At 37.8% G+C, this 23,398-nt stretch overlaps 1 protein-coding gene across 3 annotated transcripts in view; it reads right to left on the reverse strand.

The window, feature by feature from the left end:
• Positions 1 to 23,398, reverse strand: part of JMY (junction mediating and regulatory protein, p53 cofactor) — a 99,907-nt gene that overhangs the window by 30,641 nt on the left and 45,868 nt on the right. For all 3 annotated transcript variants that reach the window (XM_036762705.1, XM_036762709.1, XM_036762699.1), the window contains exons 3-5: positions 14,034 to 14,184; positions 9,681 to 9,850; positions 1,132 to 1,297 (exon numbers count right to left, since the gene is read on the reverse strand). In XM_036762705.1, the coding sequence (XP_036618600.1) occupies positions 1,132 to 1,297; positions 9,681 to 9,850; positions 14,034 to 14,184 (487 nt within the window). The remainder of the gene's footprint in view (positions 1 to 1,131; positions 1,298 to 9,680; positions 9,851 to 14,033; positions 14,185 to 23,398) is intronic.

Below are 23,398 nucleotides of genomic sequence, written 5' to 3' on the forward strand. Positions count from 1 at the left end.
TTTAAACATTTTGCCAACAGTCAGTTACCGGTTTTGATCCCCAACTAGGTCAATTACCTCTGCATGGCCACATTTATGTAATACTAATTCTTGTGAATCATTTTGTAAGTGTATGCTAATGGCCCCAAAGGGAACAAGGTACTGGAGAAATCAATATGGTGGGTCAGTAGTGTCATCCTCATAAACAAACAACAGTACATTATGATTATGAACCTCACGCCTTTTCCTATGGGTTCTTACAAAATAAGCAACCAGTGCGGTTGCTACTCCTACTAAGAGTTGCCAGATTCCAACTGTAAGGAATTGTAATAAGGTATTTTGGGCATATGCGTATACCTTCAGTGTTTTCTTTTTCCATTTCTCCAAAGTTGATCAGTACAAATCTTTTATATTAAAGATCTTTTTTAAAAAAATCTGAACTTAAGAAACACCAAATAAGTTGAGTATTTCCATATACAGATTAAAAAAACAGGAATTATAAAGGAAGCTACGAATCTCTACTATGGACAACTTGTTTTTCTTCTCATGCATGTCTTATTTCATGTATGTGATAATTTAAAAGCTGTTCTGCTTACCTGTATTTCCTATTGATCCTCCTTCGGGTCTCTTTTGTGCATTTAAAAAATGTTTCAAATATTCAAAATTTTCAAGTGATAAAACGTGATGCAATTAAAACAAATGCAGTACAAACAAGAGACTACATACACATTCAATAAATAAATGTTTCTATTTTCTATTCTTGTATGCTTAATAGTGCTGCGCATTACTTAGAGAATACCTGCTTTGAACCACGAAGGGAAAATTAACCTTAATTACAAATAAAAAGATTTTATCAAGGACATACTTTCTAAAGAATCCACATTAATGTGGTCAAATGTTTTTTAAAACTTTTCTTCATTTTATTTTTGATGACCCAAATGAAACTTCCCAAAAACACCCAAAGATACTAAAAGCCTAACAAACCACTCATCACACCTTTGGGAGAAGTCCTTTTTAAAAGAGTACTTTTTGTTAGAATTTTCTTATCCTTTAACAGAAATGCAGCTGTTGCTTCCATTTAAGTTTCCCACCAATACTTACAGTTTAACAGGCCTATGTACACTTGTAGGAGAAAATATCTACTATATATACCTGATACAAGTCTCTTGATGCTTTCAAGTTGAGCTGTTAGCAGTAACTCCTCGCACTTCAAGATCTCAAACTGTACTTCATACAACTGAAGTTGCAGATCATAATAATCTGCTTCTAACTGATCCAAAAGGGCAATGGCTTCTGTGCCACCTTGTAAGCTCTGCATCTGGATAGAAAAACAAAAATAATAACTGCTGTGGCATGTTGATGTGTAAATTTTTAATCAGATATTCATCCTAACAAGGCAAAGTAAAGAAGGCATCTATATGAGAACTGATAGCTCAAGAAGGCTCTCAAAAGATGTTAAAGAGCATTAAATGGTTTTTGGTGGCTGGAGCTGTGAACTGAGAGATAGGGAAGACAGAGAGTGAGCTCTACTGCTGCTACTGTCTCTGCCCAGAGACTGGTGAACCCCTTACTCCGGGCACAGAATACTCAGTAACAGATAAGGTCAAACTGGCTGAGCAATATTGTGACATGGCAGCTTGCATGAAGTCTGTGAGCAAGGAACTGAATGATCCAATGAAGAAGGGAATAATCTCTTTGTTGCCTACATTCATTTTGGAGGATTGTTTCAAGTATGAGCAAAAAGATGGAAGGTACAGAGAGAAAAACAGCAGACTGCCCAAGAACAGAGAGAAAATCGAATTAAGAGATATCTTCAGTGAAGTCCTGTCTCTCCTGGAAAAGTTCTTGTTTCCTAGTCCTTCACAAGAAAAAAGCAAGATTTTCTACTTAGGTTGCTACTGGTGATCACAAGAAAGGACACATGGATCAATCATAACAAGCATATCAAGAAGCGTCTGAAATCAGCAAAAAGGAGAGAGCCCTGAACTTCTCTGTGTTCCATTATGAGATACTAAACTCTCTGGAGAAAACTTGTTCCCTTGTAAAGACAGCTTCTGATGAAGCCATCGCTAAACTTGATCCATTTAAGTGAAGATTCATAAAAAATCAGCACACTAATAATGCAAGTACTGAGAGACAACTTGACACTGCAGACAGCAGATACCCGAGAAGATGATCATGAAGCATGGAGAAGAGGGAGAATTCACCAGCCTTCCAATTTTTGTCAGTCTCATTCTAAATTTATACAGCATACTATATTGGTCATCCTTGCCATCCCACAAATAGTTTTTGTTTATGATGTATGATTGTGTTACTTCTATTTTGATATATATTTCCTATGTGGTTTTTATGTTTAATATTAGGGGAGCAGAGCCGGTTAACATTCTGTTACGTTAATGTAACTCTTTCATCTGAGGTGGCCAATATGGAGATATGGAATTTTTATACATGGTTTACATGTTTGGCATAGTACTTCTGGTATGTTGTGATTTCACAAGGCCAGTGTTAAAACAGCTTCCATGTCTAAAGAAAGAAAACTGCCTACAAATTGGCCTGCAATTGGAAAAGGGGTGGGGGAAGGGAGGGATACTTAGTTCCAGCCACAGGTTTAGTTACTGTGGGTACTTTAAGGGTTGGAGCACTCATAGCTGTGGTAGGAATAAATGTCCCATATTATGTCATACCATGTGTATCTGTGGAATATACAATCTCAACATGTTCACCTTTATGATTGCAGTTAGAAAAGTGTTTCTTAAGACAAAGTCTTAAACCAGTAAATTTACATTGGAGATGGGCAGAAACAGTTTCCATTCCAATTTGTTAAAGTTACCTGCTGTTTGCTTTCATTATTTTTGCATATTTTACTACTCATTTTATTTGTATTTAAATGGGTTAGCTAACCAAAGAACAAACGTACAAATAAAGATATAGCAAAAATGAACTGCTTGATATTCATAAAACTGTATAAGAAAGCATGGCAGTAAAACAAAAAACCTCAGGTATTTAATTTACCTTAGGTTTTTTTGCTTTCTGTAATATTTTTTTCTACTTGCCAAATATGCATGTGACAAGAAAATAGTTAACAGGGAAATAACTCGAGACGATGGCTAGTTTTGTTTAATGTTTTATGAAATTTTCATGAATAATCCAAGTATAACTGTGCAGAACATGTGGATTAAGTTGATGTAAGTGGAATAAAAGTTTTATGAAAGGGAAAAATGGAATTAAGTGATTTCTAGCAAGGATAAGATGAACGGAGTAAAAATACTTATTGCTCCTTTGTGAAATGGCTTAGGTTATCTAGCTCCAGTAGTGATAATGACATATAGAAAAGGAACAAGATTACCTTTAAGTTAAAACAAATAAGATGTTTGGCAAAAAAAAAAGTAAAGGACAAAAAAGTCAGTTGTTCTAGTAGACTTTAAATATTTATCCTCAGTTCTAACACTGTGACATCCTTAGAGTTTTTTATATAAACCAAGACTCTTCTAAAATCAAATTTTAAAAAATGTTTCAGTCACTCATTTGTTAAATGCTTAACTATGTGCCAAGAACTGGGCTAAGCACCAGGAATACAAAGAAAGGGAAAAATTGGGTCCCTGATACAAGGCGTTCACATTTGAATGGGGGAGACAATGTGCATAGTACGTACGTACAGGGTAAATGGGAGGTAATCTTAAAGGGAAGAACTTAGATCTGGAGGGATCGGGAAGTCTGTTGCAGAGAGTAGGATTTGAGTTGAATCTTGAAAGATGTCAGGAAGTCAAGAGTCAGATACAAAAAGAGAGGATTCCAGGCATGGGGGGCAGCCAGTGAAAAGGTATAGCCTCAAGAGACAGAATGTGAGCAATAGCAAGAAGGCCACTAGTGCTGGTCTTAGATATGTGGAGGAGAGTGAAGTGTCAAGAAGGATAAAGTGTTAAGCTAGGGTTAAGAGGACTGGAAGGGGCCAGGTTGTGAAAGGCTTTAAAAGGGAAGAGAGGATTTTAGAATTTATTAAATAGAAGAGTGACCTAGTCAGGTCTGCACTTTAAGAATATCACTTTAGCAGATGAGTAGAAGAGAGACTAGAGTGGGTAGAGATTTGAGACAGGAAGACCAGATGGAAAACTACTGCAATAGTTCAAGTGCGTGATGATCAGGGCCTGTACAAGGGTGGTGGCTACTGAGTGTAGTGAAGAGGATGTACATGAGAGGTGCTGTGAAGGAATAAATGAAAAGATTTGGCAACAGACCAGATGTGTGGGGTGAGAGTGAGGAGTTGAAGATAACCTTAACCCTCTGTGACTGGGAGAATGATAGTGCCTTGACACCAAGAGATAAATGGCTGAAGGATCTGAACAGTTTTCAAAAAAAACAAAAACAAAACAAAACTGCAAACTATAAATGACCACACAAAAACATACTCCAATCACGAGTAAAAGAAACAAATTTAAAACAAATCTGGCCTTTCTCATCACACCAAGCAAACTGAAAAAGATGAAGAGCAAAGGTGGGAGCAGTGAGTACTGAAGGGGCTATGGAAAGACAGGCACGCTGAGATACTGCTGGTGGAGCAGTCAAGTGATCTAACTATCCTCAATATCAATTCAGACTGATTATACAAAGTTTTTGCACAAACAAAACAAATACAGCTAAAATTAGAAGGGAAATAGTTAACTGGGGGGAAATCTTTGCAGCAAGTTTCTTTGACAGAGATCTGATTTCCAAGATACATGAGGAGCTCATTGATGTTTATTAGAATGAGAGGCACTCTCTAATCGATAAATGGTCAAAGGATACAATACAAAGAGACAATTTTAAAATAAAGAAACCCAAGACATTAATAGCCATATGAAAAATGTTCCAAATCACAGAGAAATGCAAATTAAAGTACAAGTTCCACTTCACACTCACCAGATTGGCAAAGTTGCAAAAAAGGAAAATGACAAACGTCGGAGAGATTGTGGGGAAACAGACCCATTAATGCATTATTAATAGAACAGTGAATTGGTCCAACTTCTCTGGAAAGGAAATTGGAACTACACACCCAAGTCACTATACTACTTTGACTTAGCAATTCCAAGACTGGACTTGTACCCCAAAGAGATCAAAGTGAGAGGAAAGGGAGCATATGTACCAAAGTGTATAGCTGCTCTTGTTGTAGTGGCAAGGAACTGTAAACTATGGGGGTGTTCATCAATTTGGGAATAGTAGAACAAAGTATAGCACAGTCAGTTCTGCTATGATGCAGCATATGTGTTCCCCAAAAGTGTCACACAACGCAAAAGTGAACAATAAAAAACACAGAGCTTATGGGGAAAATGGGTTTAGGGGGACAATGCTCAAAAATTTCATCAGTGACCAAAAAAAAATAGAAAAGGTTCAGATAAACCTGGGAAGATTTGTATGAATTGATATAGAGTAAAGTGAGGAGAACAAGAACAATTTATCCAATCGCAACACTGTAAAGACTTAAGAACTGTGATCAACACAACAAGCAAACATAATTACAGGATGGCTGATGAGGCATAGATACTGCCCATTCCCTGAAAGAGATGATGGATTCAAGAGGCAAAATGAAATACACATTTTTGGATATGACAAATATGGGCATGTATTCTGCTTATTTGTTGAAAGGATTCTGTTTTTCTTCCTTTTCAATGGGGAAAGGAGTAGAAATGAAAGAAATTATTTAGTCATGGGGGAAAAGTGACTAAACTGTTCATACTCTTTGACCCAGGAATTCTGCAACTAGGCATGTACCCAGCAAATCAAAGACAAGAAGCAAAGTATTAAGAGCAATACTCTTTGTGGTGGCAAAGCACCAGAAGCAAAGTGGGGGCCCATAAACTGGGGAACATATGAAAAATGAATATATATATAAATGTATTTTGTAGTATTAAGTAATAAGTATGAAGAATTTGGCAACATCTGCATGAAAAGATGCAGAGTGGGATCAGCAGAACCAGGAAAAGTAGTCTGCACAATCACTACATCAATGTAAATGAAAAGATCACTACAAGGAGGCTGAACTTTTGAGTAATGGAAAATCCAATGAAGGTTAGCCAATCAGTAAACGTTTATAGAACCAGGTGCTAGAGACACAAAGGAAGGCAAAAGACCATCTCTGCTTTCAAGGAACTGACAAGTCCAATGAGAAAGAGATAACATGCAAATAATGATGTACAAAACGAGCTATATGCAGGATAAATTGGAAGTAATCAACAGAGGCTTCCTGTAGAAGGTGGAGTTTTAATGGGACTGGAAGGAATCTAGAAGGCAGAGATGAGGAAAGTGAGCATTCCAGGCATGGGGGACAGTCAGTGAAAAAGCTGGGAGTATAGAGGCCACTGTCACTAGACTTCAGAGAACAAAGGAAGGTTGGGGTAAGGGGAGCAGAAGAGGGATGGGTTGTAAGGGGTAAGGAGACTGGAAAGGGGGGGATGTTTCAGGTTATGAATGGCTTTAAATGTATTTTATATTTGACCCCTGGGGTGATAGGGAACCACTGGCTTTTACTAAGTAGGGGGGTGAAATGGTCAGGCCTGGACTTTAGGAAGATCACTTTAAGAACTGAGTGGGGGGGATGAACTGGAGTCAGAAGAACCTTGAAGCAGTGTACTAACCAGCAAGCTATTGCAATAGTCCAGGGGTGAGATGATGAGGACCTGTACCAGAGTGGGGGCAATAGCAGAAGAGAAAAGGGGACATGTGTAAGAGATATTACAAAGATAAAACTGACAGGTCGTAGCAACAGATTGGAAGGGGAATGGGGGGAGGGTGGGCTTAAGAGAGAATGAGAAGTCAAGTATGACACCTAGACGGCAAGCCTGGGGGAATTGGATACCCTCAACAGTAAAAGGGTAGTCATCTACTTAACTAGCTCTAACTTTTCTGCTGACCTCCAGTCTCACCTCTCCAGCTGGAGGTTCCATAGATATCTTAAACTCAACATGGCCAAAACTGAACTCATCAACCTTCCCCTGCACCCCCTTCTCAACTATCTGGCCCTATACCTGCCTCCCAGGCTAGGCTAACTGAGAAGATAACAACTATTCACCCATATGTCTACTTTTCTATTTTTATATAATCTTTATAAGAATGATCTATGCACAAGCTTGAATGTTTGAATGAGAATTCAAAAGGAACTGTCAGGTTTCACAACGTTACACAGCACAATGGAAACGACCTATGGGAGAGGTGTAGAGAATGTAAAATCCCACTGCACTTATTATTTGTTAGCAACAAATACTATTCCACCCCAAAAAAGCATTTAACTAGGTGTAACATAAACCATTGCCTTAAAAGATGTCCTCCAGCAAAATGTCTTTCCTTTTACTTGTCCTAAATTTGCTGCAACTTTTTGATAATGGCAAAGAGAACCTCCATTACTTCAGTAATAGAAATATATTTCGAACATATTCTGTGTATGTTCTTATAATTTCTAAAATTTCAATGGTGTTAAGTGGTTTACAAAAAAAAAAATCAAGTCAATCTTCTATTATTTTATCCCACCTGAAAAGTCTATGACGTAGAGTAATAAAAGAGACCTAAGATGATGAATTTACTTCTATAATAGGTAATTACAGCATACATGTACATACTTTCACACATATATGAACACAAACATGCTGTACATATATGAAGAATGTAGATTCAAACCTCCTTGAGGATAAAGATTTCTTTTTCTTGTTGTTGTCATATTGCCAGTGGCTGGCACAGTGGCTTATTCATAGTATCCACTTAATAAATGGTTGTTGGATTAGATTGTAGTATGCTACTGAAAAAATGGAATTAAGCAGCCACTCCCAAAGTTCAGATTCATCCTGATTCCTTTCCAAAACATTGGTCCTGGAAGGTATTTACTATGTCCTGCTGCTGTTTCTGCTCTCTTAAATTTAGGTCTCTGGAACCTGTGGGGGAATTCAATATACATGAAAGGGAACAGGAAGAAAAAGATGTAGCACTGGTAAATGTGGATAATAGAAATTTAGACAGTGAAACAGAATCTTGGTGGGCTCAGTTTTTAAATTTTAAAAAATTGCCTCAAGCCTAGCACTGCATTTATTATAAATATTCGAGGTCTTTGTTTTGTTTTTAAATTTTCAATTCTGTCATGTCAGAGGAGCTAAATATTTTTACTAAACAAGACAGTACCTTTAAATTAATATATTCCCTAACATTTATGTAGTCTTCCAAAAATTAAATTACGGGGTACTATCAAAGTCTTTATTGGCACAACATTCATATGGGATGGGCTCAATAATTCATTTTTCTTCTCCCCTGAGTAAAATCACCTTAATATCCATAACTCACAGCAGATAGACAAGACCTAAAAAGAGTAGTCACTAAAGGGTCAATGCCAACTATTTCAAGATCAAGTGAAATATATAAAATAGAGAAAAGTATGTTTACAAAGTATGTTTACCAAAGTTGTTTACCACTTTCATGGAGGATGTTCAGAATATAGTAAAAAACTGAAGAGGAATCTGCAATAAATGTTGAGGTCTTCCAGGTGCTCCTGTTCATAAATGACATTGTTCCAAATGTTCCCAAGCTCTGGATCACTGCTAAGCCTACTAAATGTATCCATGGTTATTCAAGAGTAAGGCCTCGTTATCCATGGAAGGAAAACTTAGTAGATTAAAAAAACACTTTTGTACAGACTATGACATACAGTTAAATGGACAACCCACAGAGTTGGTCCTCAGTACAGGTTTCTTAAGACAGACATCTCAAACAGGCAATGCATTAGGTCTAGAATAAAACAAAAAGAGAGTGGACTGGACTGCCTTTGGGAGATTGCATAAAGATTTTTTAAAATATTCAAGCTTCTCCCTGAAACAAAGGCCATCTTTTTAAGATTACTATTCTTGAAGTGATATGATAATGATTATAGCCAACTAGTCTCTAAAAAGTCTCTGAATCCTAGTCTCTGAAAAACAAACAGTAAGCAGGACCCAGGAAAATACTACATACAATGACTACAACAATGTAGATAGAAAAAACAACAACTAAACAAATCAAACTAAATGGTATCTATCTTGGCCCAAATGAAGCAATATGAGAAGGTACCTCTACTCTGTTTCTATAGGTGGGGGGCTATGGCTTTTTTCCTTTTCTTCAATTCATTGCTATAAGGGATAGCCATCTGGGAGGAAAGCAAGGATTAAATTGAGAAATACAGGTGATACAAACACAGAAAACACTAACAAAATTTAATTTGAAAAATAATCAGTTAAAGAACCAGGGTTTATTCAGCTTGGATAAGAAGACTCAGGGGAAGAGCCAATATGGGAATGGTAAATTTTCTTCAAGTATTTGAAAGGCTTCAGTGTGGAAAAGGGATTAGAATGGTTCTGTTTAGCTAGAGTGCAGAAAAGGGCAACAATGTGGAAAATGCAGAGAAGCTGATTGAAGCTTAATATAAGGGCAGTGGTGGTGGGGGGAGGAAGAGAATCTTATTAATTAGAGCTATCCAAGGGCGGAATAAAATGTCTCTGCAGGAAGGAAATTCATTCAAGCAACAGGTTTGGACTAGGTGGCTTCTTAAGGTACTTTTCAGCTCTAGGCTTTTATAATTATATATGTTTTATATGATCAAAAAAGGCCAGTTCTCTATGCAAGGAAATAGACACAGAATAATATCAAAGAAATTAAGTTTAATCTTTTCCCACTCTTCCAACTGGAACTGTTTCATCATTTTAATACAATGTTACCTCTTCTTTTAATGCATGTTTCTTCTGTTCCAAACAGATTTCTTTAGCTCTCATCATCTGTAGAGTTTCCTTTGAAACAGCATATTGAAGTTTTTCCATCCTTTCAGCTGCTGCTGCCCATGATGCTTTACCAAATTTTTTCTGATCTGCTCGCATCCTATCATACACAGCTGTAGAAAGACAAATTATAACAAAGATCAAATATGTATCCTACTATTAAAGAATTCTAACAATATCTTCTAGATACAACTGACAACCTATTTCAAAGTAAAAATATGAATATGCGAAAGGCTATTTAAGATTGAGGCTTATGTGAGATATAGCTATAAATATAATATGTTTCAATAGTTATTAGAGTGATTAAAAAAACTCCTTAAAGGTCACAACAGGATTTTTTTTCTCAAGATTTCAGTCAAAAATAAAGATAACAGCAGATTATTCTTCCTGAGGCACAACTCTATTCAAAGCAAACATATAGCTTCACCAACAGTGCATTAATGTGCCTATTTTACCAAACTCCCCCCAACATTTACCATTTTCTTTTTTGTAAGAAAAGCGTTCTTAAACAAGAAATAGAGGCAACTACATAAGGTATGTGAAACTGAAGAGCTTGTGTATCAGCAAAATTAATGCATCAAGAATAATAAGAAAAGTGGTTAAATGAGAAAAAAATCTCTATCAAATATCACCAATAAGGGTATGGTACCCAAGACGTGGACAAACAACACAAGCATAAGACCAAAAGCCATTCCCAATACACAAATGGTTAAAGGTAATAATCAGTTTTCAAAAGAAACATTTAACCACCAGGAAAGAATGCTCCAAATCACTAATAAGACAAATTTAAAAAATCAAAACAACTCCATGGTTTCACCTCATATTTTACATGTTGACAAAGATGACAAAAGATGGAAAGTTAATGTCAGAGAGGTATGGGAAAGACAAGCACACTAATGCATTGTTGGTGGAGCTATAGAAGCAGTACAATCATTCCGGAAAGCAATTTGGAATTATGCAAATAAAGTGATTAAAATGACCATGCCCTCTGACCAAAGAGGTCACTGATATAAAGGCCCCATGTATACCGAAATATTTTTTAACAACGTTCTTTGTATCAGCAAAGATTTAGAAACAAAGTAGTTGCCCATTAATATATGGTTTTCCTTTTATTTATTCAAATGGTCATATGGCTCCTTACAATTCCTTCCTTGAAATCTCTCACATGCCTCCCACTATAGACTAAAACTATGACACAACATGTGTTTCTGGTACTATTGGTCATTTTAATGAACATAACATAAAACATGTTTTGAAATATTATTGTGCTATAAGAAACAAATACAGAGGAAGCACAGATTTACATAAAGTGATGCAAAGTGAAGCAAGCAAGATAGAAAAAAACGCACAAGACTGCAGCAATGTACATGGAAAGAACAATAACAAAACAATCAAAATTGAATTTTGTGAATTTTTCAAAAACAAAGCAAAACAAGCATTGCCCCAACAAAGATAAAAGGACACATCTCTCATTCCTTCATTCCTTTTTAAAGATGGAGGCTCCGTAAGTGTGGAAACATTGCATATACTGTCAGATTTTTTTTCAATTTTTCTTCTTCTTTAAAAAAAAGAATCCTTGATATATAAGACAACTCTCTGGGTGGGATGAGGAAAACAAATACATACAATATTTAGGAGCAACTCTACCTAAAGTATATGTCTAGGGTAACAGTGTAGTACAGTAGGACAGCTATATAATAAATTTAGAAGCTCTATGTTCAAGTACTGGATACAACTTTTGCTAATTATATGACTCTGGGCAAGTTACTTAAGCTTTTTGTGCCTCCATTTCCTCATCTGTAAAACAGGATGGACTACCTGTTCTCAGGGGTTGCTGAGAAGAAAGCACTTTGTAAACTTTGCACCAATTCCTACATCTTCCCTGTCTTTCTTAATTCTTATTTTTTTGCCATATGATAATTTATCCACTACATTCAGACAGCCAAGTTCAGTCCACATATTCCCAAGTGATGAGGACCTAGTAGTTTTCGGTTCTTTTCCATCACCCGATTATCTACCAATATTTTTGTACAAACTAGATCTTTCTGTTTTTCACCTTTCTGAGAAATATGCTCAATGTGATAGTATCACTTGGTCAGGGAGTATAACAAGTTTAGTCATTTGTCTTGCCTAATTCCAAACTGATATCCAGAATACTTTAATTCACATGCTCAGCAACAACAAAAATTTTAATCATGTGAAAATTTTTTTAAAGATAGTGGGTTTTAAAAGAAGTTTCCTATTGAATATCTAGGTATTTCATTAGAGTTTACATTTTAATAAGGAGAGGCATCACGGCACGGCAGACAGCAATGGTCTCTGGGTCATGAAGACCTAGATTCATGTCCTGATTCTGACACATACTGGCTTGTGGGACTTGGAGCAATTGACTTAAATTCTCAGCATTCCAGACAATGCTTAGTACCATATAATTTGCAGAGAAGGTGCCAATTTGCATTAGCAGAAAAGCTCCTCACTAGGAGCTCCCTGTATGAAATAAGTTCAATTTTTAAAGTTAATTTATGAGAAATATGGAAAATTAATAGTTGCAGGTCTCCATTTCAGGTAACAAAAACTACTAGTTCAACCACAAGATGAGAAAATATTGCTATCTGTTGATATCATACATACACTTCAGGAACAGAATCTAAGAGGGAAAAACATCCTCTTAATAGCTGAAGTTATAAAACTTAAGTCATGAAATAACAATATACATTATAATATACTTTTTCTCACATATATAGGAGCTTCTGCTAGTTAAAATAAAAGTTTGCTCTAGAAAATGTGCCCTAGATAAAATTAAAGAGTAAAGAAAGTATTGCCAAGTAAAGGGTAAAAAACTTCCAATTCTCAGTGCCTAACTCAGTGTCTCATATATGGTTGGTGCTTTAGAAATGTTTATTAATAAAGTGAATAGTAAAACAGTAAAAAAGACACTATTTTCTCTAGACTGCATACTTTATCCCAAAGAACTTTTTAAATAAATTACTAGCACTGAAATTCACTTCTATAGTAATGAAAAATTTAAGTAAATAGACTGAATAAATTCTATGAAAGATTTCCTGAAGCATGGGTCTTGACTGTGTCACTCCACTGACTGAAAATCCTCAGTGACTGTTATCTCAACAGTGAAACACAAATTCTTTAGCCTAAATCATAAAGCACTCCACCATCTATCTGGATTAATCCGATCTTTCAGGCTGTCTTTCCAATTCTTCCACTCCATACAGTCCCCCAATAGAATGTGAGCTATTTGAGAACAGGAATGGTTGCATTTTTTGTCTTTGTACTCCCAATGCCTGGAACAGAGTAGGCACTTAATAAATGCTTGATTGACTTAGTGATTCCAGACCATTGGACTAAAAGCTGGTTCTTGATCTCAATACACCATCTCCCACTTCGTATATTTGAATAAACAGATAATACCTCCATACAATGAGTGCATTCCCTCCTCATCTCAAGCTCTCAAATACCTAATCTCCCTTAAAGGCTCAGCTTAGGTGCCACTTTTGTTCCATAAAACCTTCTCTGCACAGCTCTCCTCTACATCTACATCTCCCTACACAAAATTAATGTTTTTTTTTTTCTAACCCAAGCATTCCTAAAACAATGTTCTTAACCTGGGGTCCGTGAACTTGTCTGATTAATTTGATCACTGTTTCAATAAACCATTTCCTTTATAGTGTTATGTATTTCGTGTGTTTAAAAATTACTCTGAAAAGCGGTCCAGAGGTTTCCCCCCATACCCTGACTACCAAAAGGGTCCATAATATGAAAAAGGCTATGACCCTCTTGCTTTAGTATTGTCTTCTCTCCTATTTACCTCCTTGCCTGTCCCTACCTTGCTTTGACACATCTGTATACATGGTACATCCTTCTCCCAAAGAATGTAGTATTTCCTCAGGACAGGGACAATTTAATTTTGTCTTTAAATCACCAGTCCCTAGTATAGTAAATTAATAGTTGTTAATAAATTACTGCTGACCTGAAACAAAATGCAAGCACTGGTGGTACAAAGAAAAAGATATCTGACATTTTTAAAAAGTACTAACAATAATTCCTTTACTTCAAACAACCTCAAATTCTATAGAATTCTATTCAAGGCTAGGTGTTTGAATTCTAGGTAACAAGGTTATCATATGAGAAATAAGCCTCAAAACAGAGAAAACTGAATTGAATATCTTATAGCCTTGGAGAGAAAACATACTGTAGATTTATAGAACTTTATATGCAGAACTATGAAACAGAAAAATCTTTTTAAAAATAATTTAAGCACAATTTTATTCTGCAACTTACCTTTTTGAGCCTTAGCTGTTATTTCAAAATACTTGACAGTGAGATCTTGAATGGATAACACAGCCATGTGGGCTTTGCGTTGCCAATCAGCATCTTCTTTTTGGAGACTTTCAATTCTACGGGGCCCCAGATAATCATTCTCCATAGAAATCTTTGGAGAAAAACAAACAGCAGTTGAGAATCTTATATTCACATTTCCCCACTTTGATAACTCCTTAGTGTTTAATATAAAACACAATGATTATTTAATAAAAATGGAACAGAGGGCTTTTATGTATAAAAACTGTCCTACATATTGACCTGACCACCTGCAAAAATAGCTGAGAAGAACTTGTCCAAGTGAAAGCTTACAAAATATTCTTCAAAATGTTAGCTGTAATATGAGTTAAAGAAAAAAGCATATTGACTTTTCCCCTAAAAGTACATGATGGAGAGTCCTACTTAATATCATTATCAGATATAATTTAATTCTAGCTTTGGAGAAAATATTTAAATAAAACACAAAATGCATTAAGAGTTCTTATTCACAAAAACAAGATGAGATGGATTGTCAAATGGTTAGATACAGACAAGTATTAAAAAAAATCAGAGAAAGAGAACTGGGCTAGAGTAATCAGATGAAGCGCTACAAAGAAAGTAGAAATTAAGATAGGGCATAGGATTCAAACAGGTATAAAGGAGGGAACATATTCTATGCAAGAGTTAAAATATGAACAAAGGTACAATGGCAAAAAAAAAAAGGGTGTGTGTGTGTGTGTGTGTGTGTGTGTGTGTGTGTGTATTTTGGGGTAAGAGTAAGTACATGGCTGTCTCAAGGAAGGTTCAAATAGATAACTAGTTGATAAGCTTGATGGTTAGTTCTATTAAAAAGACATTTATTTAGCACTTGCTATGTGCCCTAGGTGCAAGGAAACACATTCCAAGTGAAGACCTAGTTTCTGAGAAGGTAGAAGGCAAAGATGGAATTCTGATTCTCAACAAGATACCAACTTTCTCTTCTGTTGTCCCTAGGACCTTCTAAAACTCCTGCCCTCTAGGAGGGTCTACCTCTCCACTGTCAATGAGCCCTTCTCCAGGACTGAACACACCCTAAGCTTGAGAGATAAGACACAACCACATTCCAGCTTTTATTGGCCCCTGCCCAGTACCCAGTACCATGCCCACATCTCCATGCTACTTCCTGAGTAGGCCCCAAGACACAGTGCTATCTGCCATGAGGGAGAACCCTGAAAAGTCTAATCATCTCCTCTCCTCTACAGGTCTCTCTCTCCAACCATTAATACTCTGCCTGGACTCATCCTGTAATGGTTAGCCTAACTCCCTTCCCTTGTACTCCCTCCATGCCAATGACTTGGAATCCCATTCCCCATCCCTAACTATCTGCTTCCTTACTCTTATTTCCCTCAATTGCCCCCTACCCCCATGTCTCCTTCTAGACCTGCCCACCTATTCCATAATGCCCTGGTCTCTAACAAATCTCCTTTCATCTTAAATCTGTTCCTTTCTTACTTCTTCCATCTCCTGACAATCAGTGAAACCTGGCTCACTCCCGATGACAGGATGATACTTCCCTTGCCGGCAACACTTTCTCTCATACATCAGACACTTTAAAGTTGTAGTAGGAGAATTCGAACAGCCTCTGCTCCCCACATTTCAACTTACAGACTCCTCCTCTGGACACATTCTCTGTTATCAATGTCCTTGATCTGAATGAAAAATGCCTTGAAAGCTGAAATTATTTTTGCCTTTTTAACAGAATGCCTGGACATTGTAAGTGCTTAATAAATGCTTGCTGACTGGCTTCTCTCTACACAAGGCTTTTTCCCAATTTCTCCACCATTCATTAATATGCTTCCCTTTTGAAATAATTTTGTACATACTTTCCATAAAATTTGCATTTATTTATAAGCTTAGGTATTATATTCCTCCCAAACTCCTCCTTCCCCCAAATGTAAGCTCTTAAGGGAAAAGAATTCCTTAATTTTATCTTTTTATTTCTAGTACAGCAAGTGCAGTGTCTTGGCTACAATGAGTGCTTAACTGAACTGAATCACATTCTTCCTTTCCTCTTCACCTCAAAATTCACAGCACACAAGTACGGACAACAAAGTAGGCACAAATACATCAGCACATACCTATTCACATACACACTGTCTTTTGCCTCTTTTTGTATCCCCATGCTTATCAAGCGCTTGGCATATAGTACACACTTAACAAATATTTGTTGACTGACAAGCTGAAATTTGCCCCTTAGTGAAAGGCAAATGGATATCTATTATAAGATATATCACGATGACCAAAATATAGGTAACAAGAAATACGAACATAAAAGCCTCATATGGTCGGACCTATGCTTCTGGAAAGTCACTTTCATGGATGGAGGATGGATTAGAATGGAGAAAGACTTTAGGGAGGCAGGCCAAGTTACTATGATAGCCTCCAGGTATGAGGTGTTAAGAGTCTGTACCAGGACGGTGGCAGTGTCAGAGAAGAAAGGGGCACAGCTGAGACATTTTGCAAAGATGGAATCAACCTATTTTGGCAAGAGATTGATACTGGGAGGAGGGAGGTGTGAGAGAGAATGAAGAGTCCAGGATAACATCTAGGTAGTGAGCCTGCGGTGTGTGCAGTACAGTAATAGGGAGGAGGAGCAGGGGAAAAAACAATGAGCTTGGTTTTGAATAAATTGAGACTACAATGTCTACTGGCCCGGCAGGAAAAGGAAGAAATGAAAATGAAAACCACTCTGAAGTACCACCTCACACCTATCAGACTGAATAACAGGATATAAAAGGAAAATAACAAATGCTGGAGGGAAAAATAAGAAGACTGATGCACTGTTGTTGGAATTGTGAACTGATCTAATCATTTCTGGAGAATAATTTGGAACTGTGCCCAAAGGGCTTTAACATTGCACAAACCCTTTGACCCAGCAATACCACTGCTTGGTTGGTATCCCAAAGAGATAAAAAAAAAAAGGGAAAAGGACTTGTATGTGTATAAATTTGTGTAAAAATATTAACAGCAGCCCTTTTTGTGGTGGCAAAGAATTGGAAATTGAGGGATTCCATCAACTGGGGAATGGCTGAACAAGTTGTGGTATATGATTGTGATGGTATATGCTGTTATTGTTTGTCCTTTACTCCAGAAGAGGGCCATGACATCAGGGAGGTGATGCCATGACATGCAAGTGAATTGGGTTTAAGTGAGGGAGGGCTGTGCAAATACACCAGCCTCACTTTGCAATGTGGATCCAGTGGCCAGATATGGATCAGGACAACTGGCGATGGCCCAGGATGCAGCAGGGGACTTTGGGCTTTTTAAGCTAAGGTCTTTGAAAGGTCTCAGTTTGACTGATGCAATGCCCATTCAGTGATTAAGGTTTAATAAAAAGTGAGGCAAAGAATGGCCTCGTTAAAAAAAAAAATAGATCTGGGAGGTGAAGACTCTCAGAGTTTCTGACCGAACACAAACAATTGTTATTTACATTCATTCTGGGCCAATCAGGGCCCAAACAGTGATCAAGTAGGGCTTGGTCTGGGCCCAGAGTGATTTGGGGTTAAGGCTGGTCTTTAAGAGAAAAAAAATCAAAACCAAAAAAAGTTCCAGAAATTAAAAGTTTACATTCCCTTTGGCCAGAGCACTGGCAGGTAAGGGTGTGATACCTTATGAGGAAATAAAGGAAAGAAGGAAGGAAGAAGGAAGGGGAGGAAGGGAAAGAAAGAGGGGAGGGAGGGGAAGGGAAGGGAAGGGAGGGGAGGGGAGGGGAGGGAAGGGAAGGGAAGGGAAGGGAGGGGAGGGGAGGGAGGCATGTTGCCCACCTGGAAGTTTTGTCTCTAGTGGGCAATTCCTTCGATACTCACAGAGGTTGCTGTTTGTCCTTCATTTTCCAAGAGGATCATGATATCAGTGAGGCGATGCCATGATATGCAAGTGAACTGGATTTAAGTGAGGGAGGGCTGTGGTATACGTAGAAAGCGATAGTATATGTGATAGTATATATGACTGCTATGTGCTGTAAGAAATGAGGAACAGCATGGTTTCAGAAAAACCTGGGAAGACTTATATGAACTGATGTAATGTGAAGTGAGCACAACCAGAATAGTGCATACAGAGCAATACCGTAATGGTGATTAACTGTCACTGTGAAAGACTCAGCTACTCTGATGAAGACAATTCCGAAGGACTCATGATGAAAAATGCTATCCACTTCCAAAGAAACAACTGATAAACTCTGAGTACAGACTGAAGCATAGTTTTTTTCACTTTATTTTTTATTGGGCTTTATTTCTATGTTTTCTTTGGCAACATAACTAATATGAAATATGTTCTGAATAACTTCACATGTATAACTGATAATATACTGCTTGCCTTCTCAATGTGTGGGGGAGGGGTGGAAGAGAAGAACAGAATTTGGAACTCAAAAATTTTTAAAATGAACGCTATAACTCTAAATTTTATTGGAAAACATTTAATAAAATAAAATTTTAAAAATTAATCCAAGTTTTGCTTAAAAAATATCTAATGGAAAAAAAAAATATCTAATGGACATCCAGTTCTGGTGTCTGAAGGTAGTTGGATATGAAAGAGGGTCAGGAGATAGGCCGGGGAAGGATAGGTAGATTTAAAGAATCATCAGCCTAGAGATGTTAACTAAATCCATGGGAGCTGATGAGATCACAAGGAAAGCAGTATAGAAGGAAAAGAGGATCCAGGAAAGAATGTTCTTGGACACCTGTGGTTAGAGGGTGTGATCTAGATGGCGCTCTGGAAAAGAAGACTGAGAAGGAGTAGTTAAATAGGTAGGAGGTTCTCCAGGGGAGAGAGGTATCCCAAATACATAGAGAGAAGAGAGTACCAAGGAGAAGAGAGTGATTAACAGTGTTAAAGGCTGTAGAAAGGTCAAGAAGGTTGAGGACTGAGAAAAGTACACTGGATTTGGCAATTAAGAAATCACTGCTAAATTTGGAGAGAGCAATTTCGATGGAAGGATGAGGTTAGAAGCTGGATTGTAAATAGTTAAGAAGATGATGAGAAGAGATGTTGTAGATAACCTTTTCAAGTAATTTAGCCACAAAGGGCAGATGAGATATAGAATGACAGTTAGTAGGGATGTAGAAGGCTCAAGGAAAGGTTTTTTCAGAATGAAGGAGACACTGGCATGTTTGTAGGCAATAGGGAAAGAGCCAGTATACAGAGAAAGACTGAAGGAGATGGAATGAATGGTATTGCTTGAGCAGGTGGAGGAGGGGTTACACTTGCTAAAGGGCCAACTAATCATCTGAGACAGGATGAAGGAGAAGATGGGGCAGATGACATATGTGAGAGACATTAGATGAGTAAGAGGGGAGACAAGAGGTCATAATGAATGATCCCAATTTTTTCTGTAAAATATGAGGCAAGGTTCTCAAATAAGAGGGTGGGGGTTGGGGGAGCCATGAGAGGCTTGAAGACGGATGAAAAAGTTTGGAAGAGCTGCTGTGGAAAGTAGGATAGTGAGTTGATAAGGGAAATATAGTAGGATTTCCTAGCAGCAGTGAGAGCCCAGTTGGACTTATATAACATAAATCTGCAGTGGATCCAATATGAACAGTTGCTTGATTTTTTCCATTTTCACATGGCAATGCATGAATAGGAACAAAGGCAGCAGATGTTGGAGTGATGTAAGGTCAAGGCTTGGCCTAGCTCAGCTGGTGAAATGATAACAGGGCGAGGGACTCAAGGGAAGAGGACAGTGTAGAATTGAATTTTAACTTCATACATGTCACTGGGACTTGGCAGATGGGACCCATAACTAGAAAAATATGACCCTGAGAGGATTTACCTTACTGAAAAAGAACAGAGCAGGTCAATGATTTAAGGTACACTGAATACCACTGTATATTAAGAAGATGTATCACGTAAAGAAATCAAACTGAAGAGGAGGTTAATTTGACTTATAATATACTTTGACTTTGACAAAGATAACAGACATGGTAATACAAATTATGTTGCAGTAACAGTGTAACAGAACAACTCAAAAGAAGAGTAGTTCAGCAACAAACAGATCACAGAAGCTATGGTAGTTCCGGGAAACTTCAACTACTGAAAAATCTACTGAAGCTCCCTTTCTCTTTTCCAGATGCATAATATATTAATATTAATAAGACTGACTAGTTAACTAACAATATGTTGGCTTGCATTAGTGATAACATCATCCTTCAAAAGATGGAAAACCCAACAAAGCAAACTCTAATTCTGTCCCTGATTCTCACCAAGAGGATGAAATGGTTACTTAAACAGAAATGATGGGGAAATCAGTCCCCAACTGAGAACGTGCAATAGAATAACAGAGGAAAACTTCTAGAAAGAGTCTGACATGTACTCTCGATTTTAAGAGAGTAGATTTCAAAGAGTTCAAGAAAAAAAGAGTTAAGGGGGATTCTATGGAATAAAATTCTATAGTCAGCAGGGATAGGAAACTTTTAAGAAAGAAATTCTGAAGGCATAAAGAAATAATTCTGGTGAGGAAGAAAAAGGGGAGCTGTTTGAAAAGATCAATGTGAAAATGCACAGGGAACTCACCAACTAACTTGGAGTTTTAAAGACACTGTAAAAGATGGAAGCAAGGGCCGGTAACAAGAAGAATACAAAAACATGGTATATTCAGTAAGAATACTATCAGGCGAGCTAAACTGTGGAATAAGATAAAACCGGCAAAGAAAGCTAAAAAAAAACACAAAAGGGATTAAAAAAAAAACCCAATCTACAACTGGGGGAAAGAAGGATCAACTATAGGATGGATGGGACAACAATAGACAACACCAACAAAAAAAAAGGAACTTGGGGGCAGAGCCAAGATGGCGGCTGGAAAGCAGGGACTAGCATGAGCTCCCTGCTGAGTCCCTCCAAAAACCTATAAAAAATGGCTCTGAACCAATTCTAGAACTTCGGAACACACAAAACAGCAGAGGGAAGCAGGGCTCCAGCCCAGGATAGCCTGGATGGTCTCTGGGTGGGGTCTATCCAGGCGCAAACCAGCCAGACCAGGAGCCGGGCGGAGTGTGCCCTAGCGCCCTGAGTCAGTGAGCTGCAGCAGTTACCAGACTTCTCAACCCACAAACACCAAAGACAACAGAGAAGGTTAGTGGGAAAAGCTGCGGGAGTGGAAGGAGTTCGTGGTTTGGCTTCCAGCCCCGGGGGGCAGCAGAGGTGGGGCACCTACAGAAGTACAGCTGCAGTTGCTTCCGACCCCAGGCCCACCTGGTGGGAGGAATTAAGTGGCAGATCAGAGCAGGAGTGAAGAGCCTGCTGAAGATCTAAGTCCAGTCCGGGTTGGGGGTTCTTGGGGAAGGAGGAGTGCTGGTGTGGCAAAGCTGGCACATCCCCCCAAGCGTGGAACACAGAACTCTTTAGTCTACAAGCAGTCATACCCTGCTGAAAAACTCAAGGGTCAAGTTAGTTGGCTGGGAATATGGCCAGGCAGCGAAAACATACCCAGATTCAGTCTCAGACTTTGGATTCTTTCTTTGGTGACAAAGAAGACCAAAACATACAGACAGAAGAAGTTAACAAAGTCAAAGAGCCTACAACAAAAGCCTCCAAGAAAAACATGAACTGGCCTCAGGTCATAGAAGAACTCAAAAAGGATTTGGAAAAGCAAGTTAGAGAAGTAGAGGAAAAATTGGTAAGAAAAATGAGAGTGATGCGAGAAAACCATGAAAAACAAGTTAATGACTTGCTAAAGGAGACCTAAAAAAATACTAAAAAATACACTGAAGAAAACAACACCTTAAAAAATAGACTAAATCAAATGGCAAAAGAGCTCCAAAAAGTCAATGAGGAGAAGAATGCCCTGAAAGGCAGAATTAGCCAAATGGAAAAGGAGGTCCAAAAGACCACTGAAGAAAATACTACTTTAAAAATTAGATTGGAGCAAGTGGAAGCTAGTGACTTTATGAGAAATCAAGATATTATAAAACAGAACCAAAGGAATGAAAAAATGGAAGACAATGTGAAATATCTTACTGGAAAAACCACTGACCTGGAAAATAGATCCAGGAGAGATAATTTAAAAATTATTGGACTACCTGAAAGCCATGATCAAAAAAAGAGCCTAGATATCATCTTTCAAGAAATTATCAAGGAGAACTGCCCTGATATTCTAGAGCCACAGGGCAAAATAGAAATTGAAAGAATCCACAGATCGCCTCCTCAAATAGATCCCAAAAAGAAATCTCCTAGGAATATTGTTGCCAAATTCCAGAGCTCCCAGATCAAGGAGAAAATACTGCAAGCAACCAGAAAGAAACAATTTGAGTACTGTGGAAACCCAATCAGAATAACCCAAGATCTGGCAGCTTCTACATTAAGAGATCAAAGGGCTTGGAATACGATATTCCGGAGGTCAATGGAGCTAGGATTAAAACCAAGAATCACCTACCCAGCAAAACTGAGTATCATGCTCCAAGGCAAAATATAGACTTTCAATAAAATAGAGGACTTTCAAGCTTTCTCAGTGAAAAGACCTGAATAGAAAAGAGCTGAATAGAAAATCTGACTTTCAAACACAAGAATCAAGAGAAGCATGAAAAGGTAATCAAGAAAAAGAACAAGAAAAAGAAATTGCTAGGAACTTACTAAAGTTGAACTGTTTTGTTGACATTCCTACATGGAAAGATGATGTATATGATTCATGAGACCTCAGTATTAGGGTATGAAGGGAATATGCATATATATATATATGTATAAGTGAATGTGTATGTATGTATATATGTTGTATATATGTATGTGTGTGTGGTGTGTGTGTGTGTGTATATATATATATATATATATATATATATATAGAGAGAGAGAGAGAGAGAGAGAGAGAGAGAGAGAGAGCGAGCAGGCACCGGGTGAGTTGAAATAAAATAAAATTAAGGGATGAGAGAGGAATATGTTGAGAGAGGGAGATAGGGAGAGATAGAATGGGGTAAATTATCTCGCATAAAAGTGGCAAGAAAAAGCAGTTCTGTAGGAAGAGAAGAGAAGGCAGGTGAGGGGGGAACAAGTCAATCTTGCCCTCATCAGATTTGACCTGAGGAGGGAATACCATATATACTCAATTGGGTATCTTACCCCACAGGAAAGGAGAAGGAAGAAGACAAAAAAAAAAGGGGGGATGATAGAAGGGAGGGCAGATGGGGGTGGAGGTAATCAAAAACAAACACTTTTGAAAGGGGATAGGGTCAAGGGAGAAAATTCAGTAAAGGGGGATAGGTTAGGAAGGAGCAAAATATAATTAGTCTTTCACAACATGAGTGTTGTGGAAGGGTTATACATAATGATACACATGTGGCCTATGTTGAACTGCTTGACTTCTTAAGAAGGGTGGGTGGGAAGGG

The sequence above is a fragment of the Trichosurus vulpecula genome, chromosome 1, assembly GCF_011100635.1.
Source record: "Trichosurus vulpecula isolate mTriVul1 chromosome 1, mTriVul1.pri, whole genome shotgun sequence".
Taxonomy (NCBI): Eukaryota; Metazoa; Chordata; class Mammalia; order Diprotodontia; family Phalangeridae; genus Trichosurus; species Trichosurus vulpecula.